General features: G+C 40.9%; 1 protein-coding gene across 17 annotated transcripts in view; it reads right to left on the bottom strand.

Annotated features, from left to right (window-relative positions):
* The window catches only part of SYNE1 (spectrin repeat containing nuclear envelope protein 1), a 494,933-nt gene that overhangs the window by 23,414 nt on the left and 444,369 nt on the right, over nucleotides 1-27,150 (bottom strand). For 14 of the 17 annotated variants that reach the window (XM_044924087.2, XM_044924084.2, XM_044924082.2 and 11 more), the window contains 8 exons: nucleotides 18,866-19,053; nucleotides 17,816-17,966; nucleotides 13,724-13,906; nucleotides 13,326-13,463; nucleotides 6,091-6,282; nucleotides 4,846-5,179; nucleotides 2,365-2,433; nucleotides 466-608 (listed from right to left, as the gene is read on the bottom strand). In XM_044924087.2, the coding sequence (XP_044780022.2) occupies nucleotides 466-608; nucleotides 2,365-2,433; nucleotides 4,846-5,179; nucleotides 6,091-6,282; nucleotides 13,326-13,463; nucleotides 13,724-13,906; nucleotides 17,816-17,966; nucleotides 18,866-19,053 (1,398 nt within the window). The remainder of the gene's footprint in view (nucleotides 1-465; nucleotides 609-2,364; nucleotides 2,434-4,845; nucleotides 5,180-6,090; nucleotides 6,283-13,325; nucleotides 13,464-13,723; nucleotides 13,907-17,815; nucleotides 17,967-18,865; nucleotides 19,054-27,150) is intronic. The other 3 variants (XM_044924085.2, XM_044924078.2, XM_044924079.2) reach the window with 1 other exon arrangement.

The raw sequence follows: 27,150 nt of genomic DNA, 5'->3' as shown, positions 1-27,150 counted from the left end.
GAATGCCTAGTTACCTTCCAGGGCCAAAGCAATCTGTGAAAAGATTTCACAAGAGATCTGGATTCGATCCCCTGGATCAGGAAGATCCCCTGGAGAAGGGATCTTCTACCCACTCCAGTATTCTTGCCTGGAGAATCCCATGGACAGAGGAGCCTGGCGGGCTACAGTTCACAGTGTCAAAAAAAAAAGTCTGACACGACTGACTGACTGACTAACACTTTCACTTTCAGTTCTCTGTGTAAAGGAACAGGCTGGTTCTTAAGGTAGATCAGGGGGCTGAGCACAGACCACTTTTGCACCAAAGGTAATCTGCTAACAGGGCTTTGTTTGGCACACACACACCTATGAGTTCAAGGGCAGTTTGGTACGCAGAGAGCGGACACAGACCTCATGCCACAAACAGATGGTTCTTTGTCACACAGCTGTGATTACCAGGTACGTATGAGGATCAAGAAGGATACTCACATAGCCCCTGTAGCCGGAGTCTAGCTCTGGTCCTGTGGGCGTTTTGCTGTGGATGATATTCTCTGTTTGCTGCATCTGAAAGCGGCTGTCATCCAAGGCTTTGCCCAGCTGTCGGATCTGTGACTCCAAGGCACCAGGGTCCCCTGCAGCGTCAACCATGAGAATCTCAATAAGCTTGACATTCAAGGAGATGGTTAAGAAATTCTACAGGCAGGGCAGCAGAGAGATGGCATGTGTGTGGGTGATCATAAGGCACATTTAGTACTGACATGCTGGTGGGTTAGGAGTTCAAATGACTAGACTGATGAATGTGCTTGACCAGGAGTCCAAGCTGACTGGGTGGCCAGTCAGGGGCCACACAGTAGGTTCTCACAGCCTGTGAGTCTACTTCCTCTTAAACTGCACACTGTGAGTTGGGGAAGGCCATTCTCAAAACATCAGGTGGTCCCTTCTGCTCCCCGTTAACTGGGAGTTATCAGTTACGTCTCAGGCTCCCTCTGCAGTCACTTATCAAACAGAAAGTCACACCATCTTATTTTCCTCTCTGCATCTCAAGAGAAGATGGTGCCCCTGAAGTCTCAGGTGGCTGCACCCTTCACTTAAGGCAAGACTTCACGTGAGCTGAGAAAAGGTATGTGTGGAGGAGCCACGCTAGCAATGACTTCCTTTTGTCTGAAACGTGAAACAAAACCAGGAGAAAGCGAAAATTTTAGCATTTCCATCCAGGCGTGCTCCCACTCAGAGCTTAGAACTCCTGGCTTACCTCCTTTGAGAGACATGACGTTGTTTTGGAAGTTTGTGTGTGCGTGTGTGGTACAGTCTTTGAACTCAACAAGAATATGATCGTCAGAGTGAAGCTAGCGCAGGGTGAAAGCAGAGTAAATATTAGTAAGCTTTATTAATTCTCTTTTGGAAAGAAAGCCTTCTAAATATACCTGGAAGAAGTCTCTCACTGGGAATCACTCAGGTAGTCACCATTTTAGCAATGAGACTTTATTTTCCATCCTTTTGCTTTTTTACAGAAACGTTAAGTGTAAACTAATAATCTCACGAGTCAACACCCTATCACCAGGGTCCAACCCTTTTCTCTCCATTGTCCTCCAGATTACAGACTCTGAACTACAGTTTGTCTACAGCAAGAGCCTAATTTTTTGGAGCTGAATACCTGACTCATCCTTTGTCTTTTATGGGCCCCCAGAGATCAGGAAGATAAACAGTGGGCCTGGGGTCCCACCTATAAGCTAGTGAACTTGGGACAGAATCCCTGAGCCCTGACTCCCCAGCCAGTGGTGGGTCTGCAATTCTTCCTTGAAGTCATAAAGTCAGAGCTGTTACAACCAAGCAGGGAGCTAGAGCACCAATGCTAAGACTAGTGTTTCCATCTCCTATTTTCTGCCATTAATGGGCATCATAGTTCATACCTACTGAGAGTGACTACCATTTCACAAGTTGAATAGTTGTTTTACTGCACTTGATTACTGAAGCTATGGGCTTCCCTGGTGGCTCAGGCAGTAAAGAATCTGCCTGCAATGTGGGAGACCCAGGTTTGATCCCTGGGAAGACCCAGGGAAGATCCACTGGAAGAGGGAATGGCTACAAACTCCTGTATTCTTGCCTGGAGAATTCCATGGAGAGAGGAGCCTGGCAGGCTACAGGCCATGGGGTCACAAAGTCAGACATGACTGAGTGACCAACATTTTCACTTTCACTGAAGTTTTACTCTTGGTGTGGATCAACCAAGTGGTTTGGGTTTTTGTTTCTGAGATGGCAGTCAGAGAAGAAGGTTCTGCCTTAACATGCTTGTGGCACAGAGCTGTGAGAGGGCGGGTAAAGGTGCTCAGAGAGGAGAAGGCTGGTTACAGGTAAGCAGGGGAGGTCTGCTTTGGCTTTGGTGCCTACCAGAGGAATTTCTGATTGCACTTTCTGTGAGTTTAACATAGGCCTCGGGACTTTCAGGGATCACTACATCTGCAAAAAGAGCACAGTCTAAGTTGACAGCTAAGGTCTGCAAACCTGGATCCCCTGATGGCAAGAAAATAACTTTCCTAGAGGGAAAAAAGGAAATTAATCATTCTGGGCCAATAATTCTTGAACATACAGAGAAGTCTGAGTCCGACCACCAAAGGGTTCCTGAAATAAATCATAATAAAGGCTCTCATTGATGGAGAGCGTTTTATGAGCCAGGCGATGTTCTGGGCACTCATTTATCCTCACAGAAACCCTACAGGGTGTATGGAAGTGTTATTCTCATTTTATTGATGAAAAAACCTGAGGCCCAGGGGAATTGTTACTCATTCAAGTTTCAACAGCTAGTAGCGGCTTAACTGGAATTGCAATCCATACAGGTTCTAGAGCGGTGCTGTCCAACAGAAATAACACACATTGTTTTAAAGAGTCTAAGAGCCACAATGACAAGTCAAGGGATGAAAATAAATTCAATACTTAATTTTACTAAATCAATGAATCTAAAGTATAACATGTAATCAACATAAGTACTATTATTAATATTTTACACACTTGCTTTGTGCTAAGTCTTTGAATTCTGTGTGTTTGTGTAAGGGCACTGGATGCAACAAATATCCATCTGCACAGTCACATTTCAGTGCTCAGCTGTCACATGTGGCTGAGGGACTGCATATTGAGTATTTCTGCTTTAGATGCAAAATGCTTAGTTATTAGGCTGTACTGTAAAAACAAAATAGAAACGAGAGAAATCATTTTCTTTTTGTACAGCGTCAGCCCCTTGGGAATCCAAATGTGAACCATCACACAAAGAAAAAGCACAAATTGTCTTTTAGGGAATGTGTGAGATGTGTTTATAAGGGCTACAAATCGGCCTCTGGTTATTTATTCTGTCGACTCACCTTTCTTAAAATGCTCTTCTTTCTCTGTCCACCTCTTCACTATATGTGCTTCCTGAGGCTTCATATGTCTTGATTCCCTTTGTACACTCTTCCTGTGTGGTCTCCTTTCTTTCCTTGGGGACCACTAACATGTGGATAACTATCTAGTCTACATTTCTGGTTCCTGACCCATGTAGCCATTTACTGCTGGCTTTTTCCTGTGGGATAGGCCACAGCATCTCAAGTTCAGGACATGCACAGAGGAACTCACTGCCTCCTGCTCTCTCACTGCCCTGCCCCGGTGCCTCCACAGCCACCCAGAACATTCTCTCCTACTCATGGTCCTCAGAGCCTAGGACCACCTGCTTCTTTTACCAAGATGTTCACACCAGAAATTCACTTCAGCCGCAATCCAATCAGCCATCAGTCATGCAGGAGCCATCTCATGATTTCTCATAGCTTTCATCTATTCCCAGCGCTGCTTCCTTAGTTCAGGCCATAACCACATCTGTGTGATTCCATCTGGACTTTCTTTCAATGTGCCCTTCTCTAGATATTGTTGAGACAGGTTCTTCGAAAACAGACATCAGATCACATTACCTCCCTCCTTAGAGCCCTGCTGTGACTGTCTAGGGTCTTCACGGTAAAACTGCTTTTCATGATAAACAGGTTGCTGTATGACCAGGCCCTGGTTCGCCTTTCCATCTCCTCTTTGTTCACTCTCCACCTCTCAATCTACAGCCCTGTCATTCTAGACAAACTCCAGGTGACCGAAAGTGCTGAGGCTGGTCATAAAGCCGAGATGGGTGTCCTCTCCTTTCTTCCTCTGGACACTGTCACATCCTCCTGGCTGACTTCTATTCATCCTGCAGGTCTCAGCACAGGTCTCTTCTCTAAAGCCTTTCTCCAAAGCTCCGGCTCAGCCACCCCTGGGCTCTGTTTTCACATCACCGTGTGTACCCTGCTATTCCAGTGCCAAACATTTCACACAGGTGTTTCTTATTTGTCTGTGTTCTACCCTAGAGTGTTAGGGCTTCCTTGGTAGCTCAGAAGTAAAGAATTTGCCTGCAATACAGGGGATGCAGATTCGACCCCTGGATTGGGAAATCCCCTGGAGTAGGAAATGGCAACCCACTCCAGTATTCTTGCTTGGAGAATCCCATGAACAGAGGAGTCTGGTGGGCTCCAGTCCATGGGATCAAAAAGAGTCAGACACGACTTAGCGACTGAACCACCTCCACACTACCACACTACCACCCTAGAATGTAAGCTCTTTGAAAAGAAAACGAACTGTGTATTTCCAGTACTTATAAAGTGCCAGTCCTGTAGTAAGAATGTAAGCATATGTGGGATAAATCAGTGGTCATATCAATTTTGCATTTGTGAACCGTGTTAATATCCAATTATGCCATTGAGTCCAAGTTCCCTTGATGGGAGAATGAAGATGATTCTGCTTAGCTATGGGTTTTCAGGACAGTATCCATTCCTTCGTATTTTCTTTCAAGCTAGCATACACATAGGAGGAGCTCTTTCCTACCTGATAAGCCAACAGCTCCCCTGAGGTAGAAATCTTTATCTTCCGGACCCTCTTCATCCTCAGATGGCAGAGTTCTGGACACGGCGGACTCCAGGTCACGGCTGAGGTCATAGTCATGGTCCCATTCCAGGGGGATGGAGTCCACACTGGCAGGGGTGTCTCGTCCAGACCTCTCGCTCCGGAGGGGCTGGGCGAGTGAGAGGGAGGGGTTGGAAGAAGGCTGCGGGGAGAGCACGCCGTCCGTGGAGGTGTCCCGCCAGTGGAGGTCCGACAGAGCTCCAGCCTCATCCAGTTCCAGCTCCCGGTCAGAGAGGTCGTGCTCATCATCTGGGAGCTAGAAACGCAGCCAAGACAGCCCTGTTACTGCAGCGGTCAGCGGGTCCCCTCCCCACTCTGTGCTCTGCCTCTCATCAGTGTTTGGCACGCAAGCCTAGCTGGACCACATCCCCATCTTAGTAGGGTTAATTTTAAACTTCCTATCATCGAATAATAAATAAGTATCTTCTGAGCACTTTTCAAAATGCCTTATACGTGAATCTAGTAAATTCTCAATTTTATCGCTGGTAAAATGGAGATAATATTAAGACCTACTTCAAAAAATTGACAGAAGATTAAATAAGATACTGTAAATAAAGATAACTTAGTGCCTAACCTGCAACACAGTAAGTACTGAATGGCACAGATCAGGAGCCAAAGGGAATCACTGATAACACCCTAGCCTTTTACATAAATCCCTGGTGCTTTTACACCTTATATTCCAGATAGAAAATACACTTTATCACAGAAGATGACAGATATTCTAATAATAACATCTTGACAATGAGCTATGATTATGGTAGCAATTAGGGAAAAGGAAAAGAAAAATAAATTCAGCTAAATAACCACATCAATTGGGCCACTGTTTAACACTGCTCACCTTTATCCCCTTGTTTCCTCTAGAAGCTTCTTGATCTTCCATGGAAGATATGTGCCAAGTACTCTTCTAAGCTCTTTATATGCATGTGTGTGTGTGTGTGTGTATATATATATACACACACACACACAAACTCATTCCATGCCCAAAGCAATCTTTTCTATGAGATAGGTACAGTTATTAAGCCACGTTTACATTAACGAAACTAAGGCAAGCCATATGAAGCCAAGCACTCTGGCTCCAGAGTCCAGTACCCACTAAATGATGCTACTTGATCTCACATTATTAATTCTCTTTAGATTTCATGACCATGAAAAAACAGTGTCACGTACAGGCAGGCGAATCAGTTTCTTATGGTATCTTTCCACGCGTCCGAAGACCTCCTGACAGTAACGTCGGAGCTCATCCAGCTCTTCCTCAATGACGGCCGCATCCAAGGGCTCACTTTTTTCTATCAGCTGTTCTCCTTGGGCGATTATCTGTTCAATCTTACTGTGGTTCAATGAGATTTCCTGCTGGAAGGCCTAGGGAGCATACCTCTCATGTTAATTTTTCATGACTCACATAAACATGAAGTAACTCTAAGATACATATTAAGAAAAACCATGTAGGAGATATTACGTTTACCATAGACAAAGACAAGCCAAGAGGCTATTACTTTCTAAAGTAAGCTATAAAATTTTGAAATCAGAACAGGAAGCAGAAATGGAATTGTTAGAATTCCATGACCAGAGAGGCGCCTTTGCCTAATAAAATTTACCACCATGGACAGTGTGGGTAAGAGAATCATAGGAAAAAACATTCAAACTCATCATAAAGTTGAGAGCACTGGTTGTCCCTGATGAAAAGTAATGGCAAGCAATAGAGAACCACCAGAATTAATTTAGCATTTTAAAGAATTCTATTCAATATTTAAATTTTAGATTTTTTTAAATTTTATTTTATTTTTAAACTTTACATAAATGTATTAGTTTTGCCAAATATCAAAATGAATCTGCCACAGGTATACATGTGTTCCCCATCCTGAACCCTCCTCCCTCCTCCCTCCCCATACCATCCCTCTGGGTCGTCCCAGTGCACCAGCCCCAAGCATCCAGTATTGTGCATCGAACCTGGACTGGCATCTCGTTTCATACATGATATTTTACATGTTTCAATGCCATTCTCCCAAATCTTCCCACCCTCTCCCTCTCCCACAGAGTCCATAAGACTGTTCTATACATCAGTGTCTCTTTTGCTGTCTCGTACACAGGGTTATTGTTACCATCTTTCTAAATTCCATATATATGCATTAGTATACTGTATTGGTGTTTTTCTTTCTGGCTTACTTCACTCTGTATAATAGGCTCCAGTTTCATCCACCTCATTAGAACTGATTCAAATGTATTCTTTTTAATGGCTGAGTAATACTCCATTGTGTATATGTACCATAGCTTTCTTATCCATTCGTCTGCTGATGGACATCTAGGTTGCTTCCATGTCCTGGCTATTATAAACAGTGCTGCGATGAACATTGGGGTACATGTGTCTCTTTCCCTTCTGGTTGCCTCAGTGTGTATGCCCAGCAGTGGGATTGCTGGATCATAAGGCAGTTCTATTTCCAGTTTTTTAAGGAATCTCCACACTGTTCTCCATTGTGGCTGTACTAGTTTGCATTCCCACCAACAGTGTAAGAGGGTTCCCTTTTCTCCACACCCTCTCTAGCATTTATTACTTGTAGACTTTTGGATCACAGCCATTCTGACTGGCGTGAAATGGTACCTCATAGTGGTTTTGATTTGCATTTCTCTAGAACTAATCAATGACTATAGTAAAGTTGAAGGATATAAAATCAACACACAGAAATCCCTTGCATTCCTATACACTAATAATGAGAAAACAGAAAGAGAAATTAAGGAAACAATTCCATTCACCATTGCAACGGAAAGAATAAAATACTTAGGAATATATCTACCTAAAGAAACTAAAGACCTATATATAGAAAACTATAAAACACTGGTGAAAGAAATCAAAGAGGACACTAACAGATGGAGAAATATACCATGTTCATGGGTTGGAAGAATCAATATAGTGAAAATGAGCATACTACCCAAAGCAATCTATAGATTCAATGCAATCCCTATCAAGCTACCAACAGCATTCTTCACAGAGCTAGAACAAATAATTTCACAATTTGTATGGAAATACAAAAAACCTCGAATAGCCAAAGCAATCTTGAGAAAGAAGACGGGAACTGGAGGAATCAACCTACCTGACTTCAGGCTCTACTACAAAGCCACAGTTATCAAGACAGTATGGTACTGGCACAAAGACAGAAATATACATCAATGGAACAAAATAGAAAGCCCAGAGATAAATCCATGCACATATGGACACCTTATCTTTGACAAAGGAGGCAAGAATATACAATGGATTAAAGACAATCTCTTTAACAAGTGGTGCTGGGAACTCTGGTCAACCACTTGTAAAAGAATGAAACTAGAACACTTTCTAACACCATACACAAAAATAAACTCAAAATGGATTAAAGATCTAAACGTAAGACCAGAAACTATAAAACTCCTAGAGGAGAACATAGGCAAAACACTCTCTGACATACATCACAGCAGGATCCTCTATGACCCACCTCCCAGAATATTGGAAATAAAAGTAAAAATAAACAAATGGTACCTAATTAACCTTAAAAGCTTCTGCACATCAAAGGAAACTATTAGCAAGGTGAAAAGACAGCCTTCAGAATGGGAGAAGATAATAGCAAATGAAGCAACTGACAAACAACTAATCTCGAGAATATACAAGCAACTCCTACAGCTCAACTCCAGAAAAATAAATGACCCAATCAAAAAATGGGCCAAAGAACTAAATAGACATTTCTCCAAAGAAGACATACAGATGGCTCACAAACACATGAAAAGATGCTAAATTTTAGATTTTCCAAATGTCAAACATGAGTAAGAAAAAGCATCCAAAATCACAATATCACAAATTCTTCTCAGATGATTTGACTATTTCAGGACATAAGTAGGAAAAACTGTAATTATTTGAAAAACAGGTAATTCTGGATTCCATAGACTTATTTTATATGATTCAAAACAGTTAAGCCTCAGGGAACATGTTTCAAGGGATAAATTTTAATTCAACACAAGAATAAACTCTGGAATAGTTGAAATTTCCCAATAATAAAAAGACTGCCAAGGGAGAAAGAGGGCGGTTATAAATGCTATGACCCTGACAGAGTCCAGAAAGAGAAGATTCAACTACCACTTGGTAGAAATTTCCTGCTAAAGCTTTTAAATAGGTATTTTTACCTGTGAAACAACTTGGGAGAGTTGAGGTGAAGGGGAAGGATGGAGAGGCTGGTCTATTAAATAAAATACCGGGGCTATTTTATGATTTTTTTATTCTGAGAATCTAGGATTAAAGGTAACTTCCTTGCTTTATTATGACAACTTTAAAGTCACAGGCACCATGAGTGGTAGTTTAGTTGTTAAGTCCTGTCTGACTCTTGTGACCTCATGCACTGGAGCCAACCAGGCCTCTCTGTCCATGGGATTTTCCAGGCAAGAATACTGGAGTGGGTTGCCATTTCCTTCTCCAAGGCAACATGACTATTCTTATAAAAAAAGTCTACTTATCCTATCTTATCTTGGGATGAAAATTTCATAAGCTTCATTGCATATTATTCAAGATGTTAAACATTCTTCCTTTGAGGGAATCCTCATATTTAATATAAAACCCTCCCCATGTAAAATGCTTCACTCTCCTTTTTCACTTTTATCAAGAGGCTCTTTAGTTCCTCTTCACTTAATGCCATAAGGGTGGTATCATCAGTGTATCTGAAGTTATTGATATTTCAGGTTAGTGAAAGTGAAAGAGGAGAGTGAAAAAGCTGGCCTAAAAATCAACATTCAAAAAACTAAGATAATGGCATCTGGTCCTATCAGTCAGTTAAGTTCAGTCGCTCAGTCGTGTCCGACTCTTTGCAACCCCATGTATCGCAGCACGCCAGGCCTCCCTGTCCATCACCAACTTCTGGAGTTCACCCAAGCCCATGTCCATTAAGTCGGTGATGCCATCCAGTCATCTCATCCTCTGTCATTCCCTTCTCCTCCTGCCCCCAATCCCTCCCAGCATCAGGGTCTTTTCCAATGAGTCAACTCTTCGTATGAGGTGGCCAAAGTACTGGAGTTTCAGCTGCAGCATCAGTCCTTCCAAACAACACCCAGGACTGATCTCCTTTAGAATGGACTGGTTGGATCTCCTTGCAGTCCAAGGGACTCTCAAGAGTCTTCTCCAACACCACAGCTCAAAAGCATCAATTCTTTGGTGCTCAGCTTTCTTCACAGTCCAACTCTCACATCCATACATGACCACTGGAAAAACCATAGCCTTGACCAGATGGACCTTTGTTGGCAAAGTAATATCTCTGCTTTTTAATATGCTATCTAGGTTGGTCATAACTTTCCTTCCAAGGAGTGAGCATCTTTTAATTTCATGCCTGCAGTCACCATCTGCAGTGATTTTGGAGTCTGACACTGTTTCCACTGTTTCCCCATCTATTTCCTATGAAGTGATGGGACCAGATGCCATGATCTTAGTTTTCTGAATGTTGAGTTTTAAGCCAACTTTTTCACTCTCCTCTTTCACTTTCATCAAGAGGCTTTTTAGTTCCTCTTCACTTTCTGCCATAAGGGTGGTGTCATCTGCATACCTGAGGTGATTGATATTTCTCCCGGAAATCTTGAGTCCAGCTTGTGCTTCTTCCAGCCCAGCGTTTCTCATGATGTACTCTGCATAGAAGTTAAATAAGCAGGGTGACAATATACAGCCTTGATATACTCCTTTTCCTATTTGGAACCAGTCTGTTGTTCCATGTCCAGTTCTAACTGTTGCTTCCTGACCTGCATATAGGTTTCTCAAGAGGTATGTCAGGTGGTCTGGTATTCCCATCTCTTTCAGAATTTTCCACAGTTTATTGTGATCCACACAGTCAAAGGCTTTGGCATACTCAATGAAGCAGAAATAGATGTTTTTTTTCTGGAACTCTCTTGCTTTTTTGATGATCCAGCGGATGTTGGCAATTTGATCTCTGGTTCCTCTGCCTTTTCTAAAATCAGCTTGAACATCTGGAAGTTCACGGTTCACGTATTGCACCTGGCTTGGAGAATTTTGAGCATTACTTTATTAGGGTGTGAGATGAATGCAATTGTGCAGTAGTTTGAGCATTCTTTGGCATTGCCTTTCTTTGGGATTGGAATGAAAACTGACCTTTTCCAGTCCTGTGGCCACTGCTGAGTTTTCCACATTTGCTGGCATATTGAGTGCAGCACTTTCACAGCATCATCTTTCAGGATTTGGAATAGCTCAACTGGAATTCCATCACCTCCACTAGCTTTCTGAGTAGTGATGCTTTCTAAGGCCCACTTGACTTCACATTCCAGGATGTCTGGTTCTAGGTGAGTGATCACACCATCGTGATTATCTTGGTTGTGAAGCTGTTCTTCACAGAACTGTGAATTCTTTGTTCTGTGTATTCTTGCCACCTCTTCTTAATATCTTCTGCTTCTTTTAGGTCCATACCATTTCCGTCCTTTATCGAGCCCATCATTGCACGAAATGTTCCCTTGGTATCTCTAATTTTCTTAAAGAGATCTCTAGTCTTTCCCATTCTGTTGTTTTCCTCTATTTCATTGCATTGATCCCTGAAGAAGGTTTTCTTATCTCTCCTTGCTATTCTTTGGAACTCTGCATTCAGATGCTTGTATCTTTCCTTTTCTCCTTTGCTTTTCACGTCTCTTCTTTTCACAGCTATTTGTAAGGCCTCCTCAGACAGCCATTTTGCTTTTTTCCATTTCTTTTCCATGGGGATGGTCTTGGTCCCTGTCTCCTGTACAATGTCATGAACCTCCGTCCATGGTTCAACAGGTTCTCTGTCTATCTGATCTAGGCCCTTAAATCTATTTCTCACTTCCACTGTATAATCATAAGGGATTTGATTTAGGTCATACCTGAATGGTCTAGTGGTTTTCCCTACTTTCTTCAATTTAAGTCTGAATTTGGCAATAAAGGAGTTCATGATCTGAGCCACAGTCAGCTCCTGGTCTTGTTTTTGCTGACTGATATAGAGCTTCTCCGTCTTTGGCTGCAAAGAATATAATCAATCTGATTTCGATGTTGACCATCTGGTGATGTCCACGTGTAGAGTCTTCTCTTGTGTTGTTGAAAGAGGGCGGTCCTATCACTTCATGGCAAATAGATGGGGAAACAATGGAAACAGTGACAGACTTTTTTTTCTTGGGCTCCAGAATTGCTGCAGATGGCGAATGCAGCCATGAAATTAAAAGACGCTTGCTCCTTGGAAGAAAAGCTATGACCAACCTAGACAGCATATTAAAAAGCAGAGACATTACTTTGCCAACAAAGGTCCATCTAGTCAATGCTATGGTTTTTCCAGTAGTCATGTATGGATGTGAGAGTTGGACTAAAAAGAAAGCTGAGCACCACTTTTTGGTGACGCTTTTGAACTATGGTGTTGGCGAAGACTCTTTAGAGTCCCTTGGACTGAAAGAAGATCCAACCAGTCAATCCTAAAGGAAATCAGTCCTGAATATTCATTGGAAGGACTGATGCTGAAGCTGAAACTCCAATACTTTGGCCACTTGATGTGAAGAACTGATTCATTTGAAAAGACCCTGATGCTGGGGAAGATTGAAGGCAGGAGAAGGGGATAACAGAGGATGAGATGGTTGGATGGCATCACGGAGTCAATGGACATGAGTTTGAGCAAGCTCCGGGATTTGGTCATGGACAGGGAAGCCTGCCGTGCTTCATTCCATGGGGTTGCAAAGAGTCGGACATGACTGAGTGACTGAACTGAACTGATGTAAAATGTTTAACTAGCCGCTGGTTTTTAATTATATATGAAACATACCAAATATACTTAAACATTAATTTGGCACCTAGGAATGCAGTCTGTGCGGAATGAAGTTTCAATATAAGAAAGCTGAACTGGTCTGGATCATGGGAGTCAAACTATCTGAAAGTGCTTGAAACCAACAGAAAAAACCACCATCAAAAATGAAAACGACAGCCTTGCAAATCAAGTTCATACTTAAAGTTTATGTGTTAAGGGGAGTTGTATCTCCTGATAATGCTCTTTATTTCATTTTTAGTATTTTTCTGTTTTCTGAATTTCTTTTCAGTCAAGAAGATCTATGTTTTTAAAAAGCAAAGATTCTCATATGTAAAATACATAGCCAATGGGAATTTGCTGTATGACTCAGGGAACTCAAACAGGAGCTCTGTAGCAACCTAGAGGGGTGGGGTGGGGAGGGAGCTGGGAGGGAGGTTCAAGAGGGACATATGTATACCTATGGATGATTCATGCTGATATTTAGCATAAAACAACAAAATTCTGTAAAGCAATTATCTTTCAAGTAAAAAACAAATAAATGTTTTAAAAAAGAACAGTTCTTTAGTATGCTCTTCACAAAAGTATCTATAAATCATTTCCTCTTCAGACTCTCTGCATACCAATTTGAAAAAAAAATCACTATTATTCTATTACCTTGAGCTGCTTTATTTTAGCTTGAACGTCACACTCAGAGAAGTGCTCGATGTTGGTGAGCTGCAGATCCATCTCCGTCAGCCACACCAGAATGCTGTCCCGTGCCGTCTCGAACTCCTCCCGCTGGCCAATGAAATGCTGGAGAAAAAAGAACACAAGTGAAAAAGCCACAGACACATGCTGAAATGGAACCGCCAATTCCAGCCTCCTCCTGGGAAGTCATTTCCTCAATGAGCAAAGAGAACACCACAATGTTTTACCAAATAAATCATATGCTAGATACCCGTCTTGTCATCCCAGTCTTACAAAGTCACTGAGATTATGTCCTAACACTGTACTCCAATGGCCCCACTCTGTCCTCCTGGCCTCTAAGCTACAGAGGAGGCGGCAGCATGGACCTTGAGTCTGCGCAGGATGGAGGTGACACGCTTCTGTAGGTTGTCCCATCTCTGGTTGCCTTTGTGAACCATCTGTTTGAGGCTGCCGGCCGCGTCCGTGCGGTTCTCTCTGGCCAGGCGGCGGTACTGCTTGTTGATCAGCTCCAGCTGGGTCAGGCTCTCATGGACCTGTCGCTGGAAAGCCTATGACCACAAAGAAGCACATCAGCCGGGGAGATCTGAGGAGTGCTCTCAGCAAGGGTGTCTGGGCGTCCTGTTGTGATGTTAGACAGAATGGGAGGTTAACTCTTCCCCTCAAACAGGAAAAGACATTTGGTAACCAGCATAAACTTTCCCTTGTTAAAGAAAACTCATGTTACCCATGTGGCTTAAGAAAGGGAGTTGATCAAACAAAAATACATAAGAAAATGACAAACAGTACTAAATATTTGTATATATACAAATCCATATATGATACACATATAGAATATGTACATATACATGTAGAACATACACATATTCATATGATACATGCATATAAAATGTGCACACATACCTATATATACATATACAAATGGCAGCCCACTCCAGTATTCTTGCCTGGAGAATTCCATGGACAGAGGAGCCTGGTGGGCTTCAGTCCATGGGGTCACAGAGAGTTGGACACGGCTGAGCGACTATCACACACTCTCGCTCAGTCGTGTCTGACTCTTTATGACCCCATGGACTGTAGCCTACCAGCGTCCTCCCATGGGATTTCCCAGGCAAGAGTACTGGAGTGGGTTGCCACTGCCTTCTCCAGAGGATCTTCCCCACCTAGGAATCAAACCCGGGTCTCCCGCATTGTAGGCAGACGCTTTACCGTCTGAGCCACCAGGGAAGTCCTATCACACACTCACTCACATATATAACACACACAATATACATATGTAATATAGCTTTTAAAATAATAGCCTAAGAAAACTTTCCCATAAAGCAAACTGATTACAAAAATATGTTGTTGCTTAGTCACTAAGTCATGTCCTATTCTTGCGACCTCATGGACTATAGTCCGCCAGGCTCCTCTGTCCATGGGATTTCTCAGGCAAGAATACAGGAGTGGGTTGCCATTTCCTTCTCCTACGGATCCTCCCAACTGAGGGATTAAGCCTGTGTTCCTGCATTAGCAAGCAAGTCCTTTACTACTGAGCCACCAGGGAAGCCCACAAAAATATGGATGTATGCTGAAACGTGAGTTTAAAATGTTCCAAGTTTCTGATGTCAATACTGAGAAAAAAATATATCATAAAACTGCTTCTTTTATTTATAAAATATGTTATTTCCTAAGAAATCCAGAAATTGCCTCAATTCTGGTGTTCTATTTAAAAAAAATAAAACTACTTTTTGCAGAATGTCTTTTAATTGCAAGCTATTACTGACTTTTAAGAACAACAGCTTAGTAAAACAGAAGTAACCTTACAAAGAAAAAAGTTTCGAACATGCTCTATTGTTTTTTTGCTGTGCCCACGAATGATTTAGTTTGTATGAAATGTTTTAAAGCTGATGTGACGCCTTACAGAGTATTACAGAGTAGAGTCTATCTACTTTGGAGGTTACCCCTTGCACACCTTACAGTTTCTGCAGGTAAAGTACTTCTTTTTCTCTGCAGTATAGCCTAACCCTAGCAATAAGAGTCATTTGGCCAAAATAAAATGAAGCTTTTACATTTCAAACTTAGGTGTGTGATTTATGACCAACTTTTATTCTGGCATTGGACAGAAAATTGTGTGACTAACTGAACTGCACTCATCGAAATCCCAAACTTTTGCTTCTTTTGGCTCATCACACTGTTTACATGCTACCAAACTCCTGCCTCTGGGATGGCTTTCCTTCTGAGAGTCGTTTGAAGGGCCGTCATCCGAGTAAATCCAACCATCTATTTTATAAAACTTCGAATTATTTCCCCAGAAAAGGAAATAGTAAGGCAAGTTCAGCTTTTGCAATTACTGGAAGTCACAGAATATATTTTCTCACTGAGGTGAAGGTGGGCATAACAGGTGGGGACCCCAGCACCCCTAGATCTGTCCCCAATGTTTGTGCAATTGAACAGGCAAAAGCTGCCCTCAAAATTTCATTTTTGTAATTTATTTTTCTCTTAAAACCCAGAGGGATGGTATGGGGAGGGAGGAGGGAGGAGGGTTCAGGATGGGGAACACACGTATACCTGTGGTGGATTCATTTCGATATATGGCAAAACCAATACAATATTGTAAAGTTGAAAAATAAAACAAAATTAAAAAAAAAAGAAAATTAACTACAAAGATAAATAATAAAATCAATCATTATATCTAGCTAGTTGTATAAGTAGCATTTATATTTATAAATAGTATATATATAATGCTATATTTATACAGCATTATACAATTAGCTAGTTATATAAATAGCATTATAAGCTTAACTATATGGCTAACCTTTGTCATAAAGTCTTGAGTCTAAAATAGCATCATAAAAGATCTTACATAATCTTCTTTGTAGTGGAAGCCAATTATAGAAGGTTTAACCTTTATGAAGCTGTGAGTAAGAAGATGCAGTACAAGAATATTTCTACTGGCACTGGGTCACACCAGGATAACCTGAAATCTACTGCAGAGTTTATTGTGGCTTTTTACTAGAATTTTACTACGGAAAAGTCTTTTAGATAGGAATTTCCGCCCCCCCCCCTCCCCCGGGATTTAGTGGAATAGTTATATATAGGTCCATATTCAGACAGCAGAATAACTCTTATTTATTTCACATAGTATTTGAACACTTGTATAGCTTTGTGTAGCTATCCATTTATGACTCTTAGATTTTGAACCCAACAAGAACAAAAACCAAACTTCACATTTACTATGCTGCTGCTAAGTCGCTTCAGTCGTGTCTGACTCTGTGCGACCCCATAGACAGCAGCCCACCAGGCTCCCCCGTCCCTGGGATTCTCCAGGCAAGAACACTGGAGTGGGTTGCCATTTCCTTTTCCATCACATTTACTATAACAGGCCTCAAAAAAAAAAAAAAAAAAAAAAAGGCTGGTTAATTGCTATTACAAGGTAAAAATGAATCCAGCTGAATTTGGTTGGAATTTTTAGTCTTATTTTAAAATATCTCAGGGAGCTTGGGGTAGACTTGGCAACCAAGAATGATTTTTGTAAGATAACATGCATCGGAACTGTTCACAGTAAATATATATGAGAACACAACTGCCAATCAATGGATATTGACTGGCAAAGTAACTTCAAATTAAAAAATGGTCAACTTTAGGGACCAGTCCTCGGTGAAAATGAGAGGCAGTTGAGAACTGGGGTTTCCTATCACAGTGATAGAGCAGATGTGAGACTGCCCACACAGGCAAGGAACTAGAATCAGTTACTGAATGATTGCTTTCTTGATGAATATGATTATACTGCTGCTATTTTTCTCTATAAATTTGAAAAGTCTTAGTGACTCAATGGCACTGTTCCTCATTTATAATTACAGTTGGTTTATGATTTAAAATATTTGATCAATTCTGGAGTCAATTCTATTTATCAATGATTAAAAGATAAGAAGAGACTGGTGGGCTACAGTCCATAGGATCACAAAGAGTTGGACATGACTAAAGCAACTTAGCATGCACTTACACACACACACACAAACACACACATATACATGTATATGTATACATACACATACACCTCAGTTAAGTGAAAAAAAATCAAGAAAATATCTTGAATACACAGACACACACATACACACACATTATAGTTGTTACAGTATGGAATGGCATCATATTTGAGCCTTAGAAGCTTGATTATAAAGAACTGTGAAGTTAAAAGAATGCCAAGATCATTTTTGGGGAATCATGATTCCTGTTTTCTAACAGAGTTTCCCTTCATTACTACTTTATTTGTAATTCTTGATAATTTTAAAGTAAAAACTTCCTTTGTCTTCTTTACATATCAATGATGTAATAAGAAAGATGACCAGAAAGTTATCACCTAGCTGTCTGAACAAATAATATGTGGGCAAACAGTTTGTTTGGGTCTTGAGACACCAAAGACCAGCTGGTTACTCTCGTAGCAAAATAAAGATGAAATATTTGGCATTGAAAATCACCTCGAATTTCTTTAGTTCCTCCTTGGCAACTGTATAGAGCACCCCGGAAGAGCTGGGAAAGGCAGCTGTCCTTTCTGAGATCTTAAGCCAATCTTCAAAATGAGAAAAGTCATCCAGAAACTTCTGCCACAATCGCCATGTCTCTTCAATTCTGAGACAGAAAGGAAAGAACAGAATCTGATTGTTTGAGACTGTTTATGCTCCAGAGCCCTGTCTGATGCCTGCAACAGGATTAAGAGTGCCCAAAACAAGCAACTGCTGTGCCAAACAATAACTAACTGTGCCTTGAGTCAAATTTGCCCAGACTGAAAAAGAAACAACTGTTTGACTAAAATGAAACAGCTGTGTGAGTGTGTGTGTATGTGTGTGTGTGTTTAAACACATGTGCTGCAGCTCTGGGTTTGGAACGAGTCAAACTGAGTCTGATAAGCACATGGTATGAACTGTTCTGGGTATGTGCAAGGAAGTTTAAAAGTGTAACACTCTGCTCTCAGTGCACACTCATCCCGAGGTTCCCTGGACTAAAACTAAGGTATGAAAATTCATTGAACGTCATTCACCCTCATCAAAATCAACCAATGACGGCAAGACAAATACTAAGCTTTCAGGAGGTCCCCAGAGAGCATGAAGATTCTGTGTCTGAAGTCACTGTGGTCACTTTCTAACACATCACTAATTTTTTACCACCTTGAATTTCAAAAGGCTTCAAGAGAAGTCCTTTTGTTTTATTATTTCCTTTTTAATGAAAGAAAGTTACTTTTTCACACCACGGATTATGTAACATAATACTTGTTCAGCAAGGGCATGTTTTAATTTTTCTAATTATATTTAAACTGTTAGGTCAGGTGTCACTTGGCTTTTTATATTTATAAGTGACCTTTATACCTACTTATGTTTCCAATTGAACGTAGATGACAAGTTTGAGAAACGGAGGCTATATTTGGACACTGCAACCAAAAGGAAATGGTGAACAGCAGATACCCTGGATAAATTCATTGATTGATTTTCTTGCCCTTCCTCTGTTTCAGCTGTGTGCACATCCCCACTTACTTGAGCCTCCTTTCCATGGACATGGCACAGATGTTCCTCCATCGGCGGTCCAGGTTTCGCGTAGCCTGCTGGATGGAATCGCACTCGGCGTCTGTAGCGCAGGCATCACAGTCATGGAGAAGGACCTCGCACAGGTTGAGCACAGAGGCCACGCCTGTGCTGTGTTTCTCGATGTCTCGCTGAAGCTCCTGCAGGGAAGGAGACGTGCTTTATTCAAACACTTGTTTACCCACGGGAAGAAACTGCAGTTGTATTCACTGACTCAGAAATGGTTAGGCAAAACCTTGACGAGTATTTCATTTCCTTGAATGCACAAAACTTCTTCAACTTCCTTTATGAAATACAGCAAGCTCAAAAGTATGAGAAAATGAGTCTCGAAATATTTGGCCTATGTGAGCCATGCCAAGATAGCAACTGAACAAGTAAGACCACATCAACTGTGCAGAGTAAAATGAGCTTCTTTAGTGGCTGAACAACGAATCTTGCCCCAGTTTTTAACTTAACAGATATATCACTTCCATGCCAATCCATAGATCAATCAAAGGAGTACGTGTGCTCCTGTTAAGAGCTGGCACTCACTTTGATCTCCAAGGATCTGCAAACTGTTTTAAACAGTTAATTCCACCATCATTAAAAGGTACCACAGTTGAAGGGACCTTGGTTTTCTGTCATGTATGACATCATTATCAGCAGCTTCCTCAATTACCTAATTTAAATGTAGGACAGAAGGAAGATATGAAATAGGATGATAAAGTTCAATTCTTAAAGTATTTTATGTTTTAGGGCCAGCAATTCCTGTGATAAATTCCATATAACTGAAAGCGGTTGTCCAAGAGATTTGAAAGAACAGTTTAGTGTAATAGAAATATTTGACAATTTATTTTCTTGTGTCTAGTTTATGAAATCTCCAAAGTTAATCAATGGCACTGTTATTGCATTCAAAAGTAAGCTACAGTTTGTGAAGAAGACACTGGGATCTGGTGTTAAGGAGAAAAACAGGAAGAAGAATCTACATACAAGAATATAAATCCCAGTTACTTGAATAAGTTGAGGAATTATCAAGAGAAAAAAATTAGGCAAATTCAAGAACTGTATAAGAGAAAAGGAAAATACCTTGAGGACCTGAATGAATAGGACAAGCAAAACACTGCACCAGTCGGCCTCCTTTGTAATAATGGAATACTTTGAGTAAATTGAGTTAAAAGCTCAACAGAAAAATAATGTATATTTCGTTACACTCTGTGCAGTTAATATGGTAGAATGGAAGACTTGATATGGTAGAACTCTGGGCAAATTCAATGCCTTAAACAAGAAAGATAAACATTAATCTGTTGATGGCTACTTAGGTTGCTTACATGCATTTACTTGTAAACAATGCTGCAATAAACATGGGAGTGGAGATATCTTTTCAAGATAGTGATTTTAGTTCCTTCAGATACATACCCCAAAAGTGGAACCGTTAGAACACATGGTAGATCTAGTTTTACTTTTTTGAGGAACATCTATACTCTCTTCCATAGTGGCTACACCAATTTACATTCCCACCAACAGTACCTAAGGGTTCCATTTTCTCTAAATCCTTGCCAGTACTTTTTAATCTCTTGTCTTTTGATAATAGCCATCCAACAGGTGTGAGGTGATATCTCACTGTGTTTTTTATTTGCATTTCTACCATGATTAGTAGAATCTTTACATGTGCCTGTTGGCAATTTGACTATCTTCTTTTAAAAAATGCTTGTTCAAGTCCTTTGCTCATTTTTAAATTGGATAATTTTTTTTGGGGGGGGGGCTATTGAGGTGTATATATGAGTTTCTTGTGCATCTTAGATACTAACTCTTGATCAGATATGTGGTTCGAAAATATTTTCTCTCATTCCTAGGTTGCCCTTGCATTTGGTTGATCATGACTTTTGCTGTGCAGAAGCTTCAGAGTTTGATTTAGTCTTACCTGTTTCATTATTGCTTTTGTTGGTTGAACTTCCAAAAGTCATTGCTAAGACCAATGTTAAGGAGTCTTTTCCCTATGTCTTCCTCTGGGTTGCAAGTCTTAAATTTAAGTCTTTAATCCATTTCAAATTAATTTGTCTACGTCGTGAGAGGTCCAGTTTAACTCTTTTGCATGTGAATATCCAGTTTTCCCAACACAATTTTTTGAAGAAACTATCTTTTCTCCATTGAGTATCCTTATTAGTCAAATATTAGTTGACTGCACATGTGTGTTTATTTCTGGGCTCTCTATTCTGTTCCATTGGTCTGTGTGTTTGTTTTTAATGCCAGTACCATACTTTTTTGACTACAAAAGCTTTGTAATATTAACTTGAAATCCTAAAGTGTGATGCCTCCAGGTTTGTTCTTACTCAGGACTGCTTTGGTTTTAGGGATCTTTTTGGTTCCATGACTTTCAGGATTTTTTTTTTTTTTTCTATTTCTGTAAAAAGTGCCATTGGAATCTTCACAAGGATTGCATTTAATCTACAGATAGCTTTGTATGCACATTTTAGCAATATTAATTCTTCCAATCCATGCGATACCTTTCCATTTGCTTGTGTCTTATTCAGTGTCTTTCAGCAATGTCTTACAGTGTCAGAGTACATATCTTTCATCTCCTTAGTTGAATTTATTCCTCAAGCATTTCATTGTTTTTGATGTCATTGTAAATGGAATTTTTCTCTTTATTTTCCAGATACTTCATTGTTAAGTGTTCGGAAACACAATGATTTCTGTATGTTGAATTTGTATGCTACAACTTTCCTGAATTTATTAGTTGTAAAAGGTTTCTGGTGGAGTCTTTAGGATTTTTCTATATTTAAGGCCATGCCACATGCAAACAGAGACAATTTTACACCCTCCTTTCTGTCTGGATGCCTTTTATTTCTTTTCTTGCCCAATTTCTCTGACAAGGCTTTCCAGTGCTATGTTGAATAGAAGTGGTGAGAGTGGGCACCCTTGTCTTGTTTTCAGCCTTTCATCACTGAGTATGATGTTAGCTTTGGGTATGTCACGTATGCCCTTTATTATGTTGACGTCCATTCTCTCTATACCCAGTTTGTTGAGCGTTATCACTTGAATTTTGTCAGTGGTTTCCCTGCATCTATTGTGATGATCATACGATTTTTATTTCATTTTAGTAATGCAATGTATTATATTTACTGATTTGCATATGTTGAAACATTCTTGCACTCTAGGAATGAATCCAACTTAATTACAGTGTATAATCTTTTAAAGTGCTGCTGAATTTGGTTTGTCAGTGCTTTATTGAGAGTTTTTGCATCTATATTCATCAGGCATATTGGTTGATAGTTTTCCTATGGTGTCCTTATCTGGTTTTGGTATCAGGGTAATGCTGGACTCATAAAATGCGTTTGAGAGCATTCTTTTCCCTTCAATTTTTTGAAAGAGTGAGATGAAATGGCTGTAAATGTCTGGTAGATTTCACTTGTGATACCAGGTCATAGAAATGTCTAGTCTTGGACATTTCTTTGTTGGGAGGTTTTTGATTATTGATTCCACCTCCTTATTCATTATTGCTCTGTTCAGATTTTCTATTTCTTCAAGATCCATTCTTGGTAGATTGTATGCTTCTAGGAATTGGCCATTTTTCCTAGATTGTCCAATTTGTTGGCTTATAACTGCTCATAGTAGTCTTTTATGATCTTTGATATTTCTTGTAATGTTTCCATTTTCATTTATAATTTTTAAAATAATTTATTTTGGTCCCTATATTTTTTTCTTGGTTCAGCTCAGTTCAGTTCAGTCGCTCAGTCATGTCTGCCTCTTTGCGACCCCATGAATCACAGCACGCCAGGCCTCCCTGTCCATCACCAACTCCCGGAGTTTACCCAAACTCATATGCATCGAGTCAGTGATGCCATCCAGCCATCACATCCTCTGTCGTCCCCTTCTCCTCCTGCCCTCAATCTTTCCCAGCATCAGGGTCTTTTCCAATGAGTCAACTCTTCGCATGAGGTGGCTAAAGTATTGGAGTTTCAGCCTCAGCATCAGCCCTTCCAATAAACACCCAGGACTGGTTTCCTTTAGGATGGACTGGTTGGATCTCCTTGCAGTCCAAGGGACTCTCAAGACTCTTCTCCAGCACCACAGCTTAATAGCATCAATTCTTCAGCGCTCAGCTTTCTTCACAGTCCAACTCTCACATCCATACATGACCACTGGAAAAACCAAAGCCTTGAATAGACTGACCTTTGTTGGTAGAGTAATATCTCTGCTTTTTAATATGCTATCTAGGTTGGTCATAACTTTCCTTCCAAGGAGTAAGCAGCGTCTTTTAATTTCATGGCCGCAATCACCATATGCAGTGATTTTGGAGCCCAAAAAAATAAAGTCTGACACTGTTTCCACTGTTTCCCCATCTATTTCCCATGTGATGGGACCAGATGCCATGATCTTCGTTTTCTGAATGTTGAGCTTTAAGCCAACTTTTTCACTCTCCTCTTTCACTTTCATCAAGAGGCTTTTGAGTTCCTCTTCACTTTCTGCCATAAGGGTGGTGTCATTTGCATATCTGGGGTGATTGATATTTCTCCCGGTAATCTTGATTCCAGCTTGTGTTTCTTCCAGCCCAGCGTTTCTCATGATGTACTCTGCATAGAAGTTAAATAAGCAGGGTGACAATATACAGCCTTGACGTACTTCTTTTCCTATTTGGAACCAGTCTGTTCCATGTCCAGATCTAACTGTTGCTTCCTGACCTGCATATAGGTTTCTCAAGAGGCAGGTCAGGTGGTCTGGTATTCCCATCTCTTTCAGAATTTTCCACAGTTTATTGTGATCCACAGAGTCAAAGGCTTTGGCATAGTCAAGAAAGCAGAAATAGATGTTTTTCTGGAACTCTTTTGCTTTTTTGATGATCCAGTGGATACTCTAGCTAAAATTTGTTGTCAATTTTGTTTATAGTACCAGAGAACCAACTCAGTTTTGTTAATCTTTTGTATTGTTTTCTTATTCTTTATTTCATTATTTCTGATCTACTCTTTATTATTCCCTCTTTTCTGTCAACTTTGGGCTTAGCTTGTATTTATTTTTCTAGTTCCTTGAGTTGAGTTAGGTTGTTTATTTGAGATATTTATTTCTTAATATAGGTGTTTATGTCTACTAACTTTTCTCCTAGAACTGCTTTTGCTTTATCCCTTAAGTTTTGGTATGTTGTGTTTCCTTTTTTGTTTATCTCCAGATATTTTTAATTTCTCTTTTGATTTTTTTCTTTGATCCACTGGTTGTTTAAGAGTGTGTTGTTTAGTTTCCATGTATTTGTCAATTTCCTAGCTTTCTTCCTGTTATTAATTTTTTAATTAATTTATTTATTTTAATTGGAGGCAAAATTGCTTTACAATATTGTGGTGGTTTTTGCCATACATCAACCTGAATCAGCCATGGATATCTAATCTCATATTGTGGTTGGAAAGACACTTGATGTAATTTACACTTTCTTGAATTTATTGAGACTTGTTTTGTGGTCTAACATATAATCTATCCTGGAAAATGTTCCATGCTCTGAGGTTGGGGTGGGGCAGGGTATGCTACTGGTTGGGCCCTACAATCAGCTCTGATTGTATGAGGTCACAAGCTACGTTTACTGGCAGGGCAGTGCTACTGGCTGGACTCATGACTGGGCAGGGCTATAGGCTGGTCTCTGCAATTGCTCTTGATGGGGTCTCAGCCTGTGCTCCCAGACTGGAGGGTGATGCTGGCTGGACTCTGTTCAGGTGAGGCCTCAGGCTGTGCTCTGTAATGATGCAAAGCTGCAGCCTTGGAATTGGGCAGGTCCATAAACAAGGCTTAGCAATCAGGTAGGCCCCTGGCTGTGCTCCCCTGTTGGGCAAGATTAATGGCCAGACTCTCTGGTTAAGAGAGCCCTCCAGCTGAATCCCACAGTGAGTGGGTCTAGAGACTGTGTTTCATGGTCAAGCTGGTTTGTTGTCTAGGCTTTCTTGACAAGAAAGCCTTTGTTGGGTGGGGCCGTAGCTTAGGTTTCAGGCTGTGTTGAGCAATCAGACTAGGCCCTCAGTTGGACTCCACCACTGAGTAGGGATTTTGTAGGTTCGGCTGAGGGTGTCCAGGGTCACTGTTCAGGCTCCCTGGCTATGCAAGGCCAGAGGCTATGCCCAACAGTTGGTAGGGCTACTGGCTTGGCTTCCTGCCCAAGCAGGGCTGTTGGATGGGCTCCATGGCTGCCTGGGTTCTCTGGCCCGGCTTCCTGGTGGGGTCGGGTGGAGACAGTGTTCAGCTGTTGGGCGGGGCTGGGCATCTGCCTCCCTGCCCAGGCCGAGAAAGATCAAGGCCAGTTGTCTGGGGACCCAAATCAGGTACAGCTGCCAAGTGAGTCTGCAGGCTAGACAGGGCCACTGGCTGGGCTCTGCTGATGAGCAGAGGCGCTGGCTAGGATCTCTCTTTGGGTGCAGCTGCAAGCAGGAATGCAGTTCCACCGAGAGCTGAGTGTGGGTGCTGTAAGCCCCCATGCCTTCTCCATCTTATCAGATCCCCTGCAGATGGGCCCTACAGATTTCCTCCCTGTGAAGTGAGACCCCACTGGGCCTCCTGGGAAGCATCACACAGTCCCGGGGGAGCTGGATGTCCATCTGGGCTTCTCTTTTCCCACTGGAAAAACCACAGGCCTGGGCGGTCCCCTTGGTACAGGGCTGTGCCAGCCTGGGGAGGGTGATGGGGGCAGAGTGCAGCCACTCCTGTCGTCTTCTAATGTGGGCCTTCCCAGTCTCTGTGGTCCAAGGGGTGCCACAGCCTCAGCCTGGGTTCTGGGGTTCTCACAGTGGTGCTCTGTCTATGGATGGTTGCTTGTTGGTCTTCTTGTGATGGGGACTTAAGTCAGGAATGGCTTAGGCCACCATCTTGATAACATCACTCCTCTATATGCTTTAGAGTCTATCTCAGAGCAGAGATTCAAGAATGGAATCCAGCACCAGTGTGTGAAACCCAGACTCTGACACATGGCTGGAGGCCCAGCGTTGACACCTCTGATCAACCCAGTCATGGGGGCCCTCCATAGTTTGGTGAGATTTACTTCCAGGTGCTTGGCCAGGTTCCCACAGTAACTATTGGAGAAAAGTCTCCATGTGCTTCTGCTCAAAAGTTTCTGTTCAAATCAACATTAAAAAATAAAGCTTGAGGAATTTTATAATTATATAAGAAACCAAACACAGATCACAATTTTAGTCTCAGCTTTAACTTCCATTGGTAACGGTCTCCAATTGCCCCACAGTGTCTCCGGATTCATTATTTTTCATTTATAACACAGAGAAATCTGACAAAACATCCTCTGAAGCCACCTCAAGCCTTATATACTTCTGCCCAATTAAATTTGTAAGTACATTGGCAGTAAGAATTAAGTACATTGGCAAGACAGACATATAGAAACTCCACATAGGAAAATGGAAGAAAATCTGTTCATTTAAATATTTGTCAGAATTTTTCCCCTTTGGAGACAGATTACTTTTTCTGTTTTTTTAAAGCATGGATCCAATATGCTATACATACATTTTTTTTTTTTAACAAAATCTATGGTCAAATATTTTCCATAAAGGAAACTAGTAAATATGATTAAAGTAAAATCTGCTAAGCACCCACTTTGTGCTGGACATTGTGCTAAGTGCCTTTCTTGCTAACTTCGGTAATAACACTGTGAGTCATGTACTCTGATTCTTAGCATCCTATCTGTAAGGAAGTTGTGGGTTAAAAGAGTTCATTGCTTTGCTCCAAGTCACACAAAAAAGTGGTAAGGCCAATATTTGAATCCAGAAAGTCTTTACTTTTAACTGTTAGTGTACAGTTGTTTATCTTTTTGCCTTTAAACTTTAGAAGTCTATATGAACATTTATTAATATATTAAAAATCTACTGATCCTTTAATTAAGTAATGCCCTTTTCACATCAGATTCTTCACCAGAAATAACCATTTCCATCTCCTGTAGCTCAGTTTTCTGGTTTTTATTTCTGTTTTTCTAAGTAACATGTTTATATTAGTATTTCTTGATTTTTAAACGTTAGACATTATCAGTGAGTCTAGAGTAGGGAAGGAATAAACTTCTACATGACTCACCAGGCTCCAATTATTGGTTTAGCACCTCTTATAGCTAAAGCAATAATCATTTCTTTGCAAGATTACAGTTCTTTAATATTTTTCACACTTGAGCTACACAATACGCTATGGTTATATTTCTTTTCTTATACAACTTTTTGTTTTCTAAAATCAATAGTTCTTCATTTCTCTCTCTCTCTCTCTCCCCCTTGCTCTCTTTTTCTCTTTAGAATTTG

This window comes from Bubalus bubalis, chromosome 10 (genome assembly GCF_019923935.1).
Source record: "Bubalus bubalis isolate 160015118507 breed Murrah chromosome 10, NDDB_SH_1, whole genome shotgun sequence".
In the NCBI taxonomy this organism is placed as follows: Eukaryota; Metazoa; Chordata; class Mammalia; order Artiodactyla; family Bovidae; genus Bubalus; species Bubalus bubalis.
The sequence above is the reverse complement of the archived record's forward strand: the minus strand, read 5'-3'. Positions and strand labels throughout refer to the sequence as shown.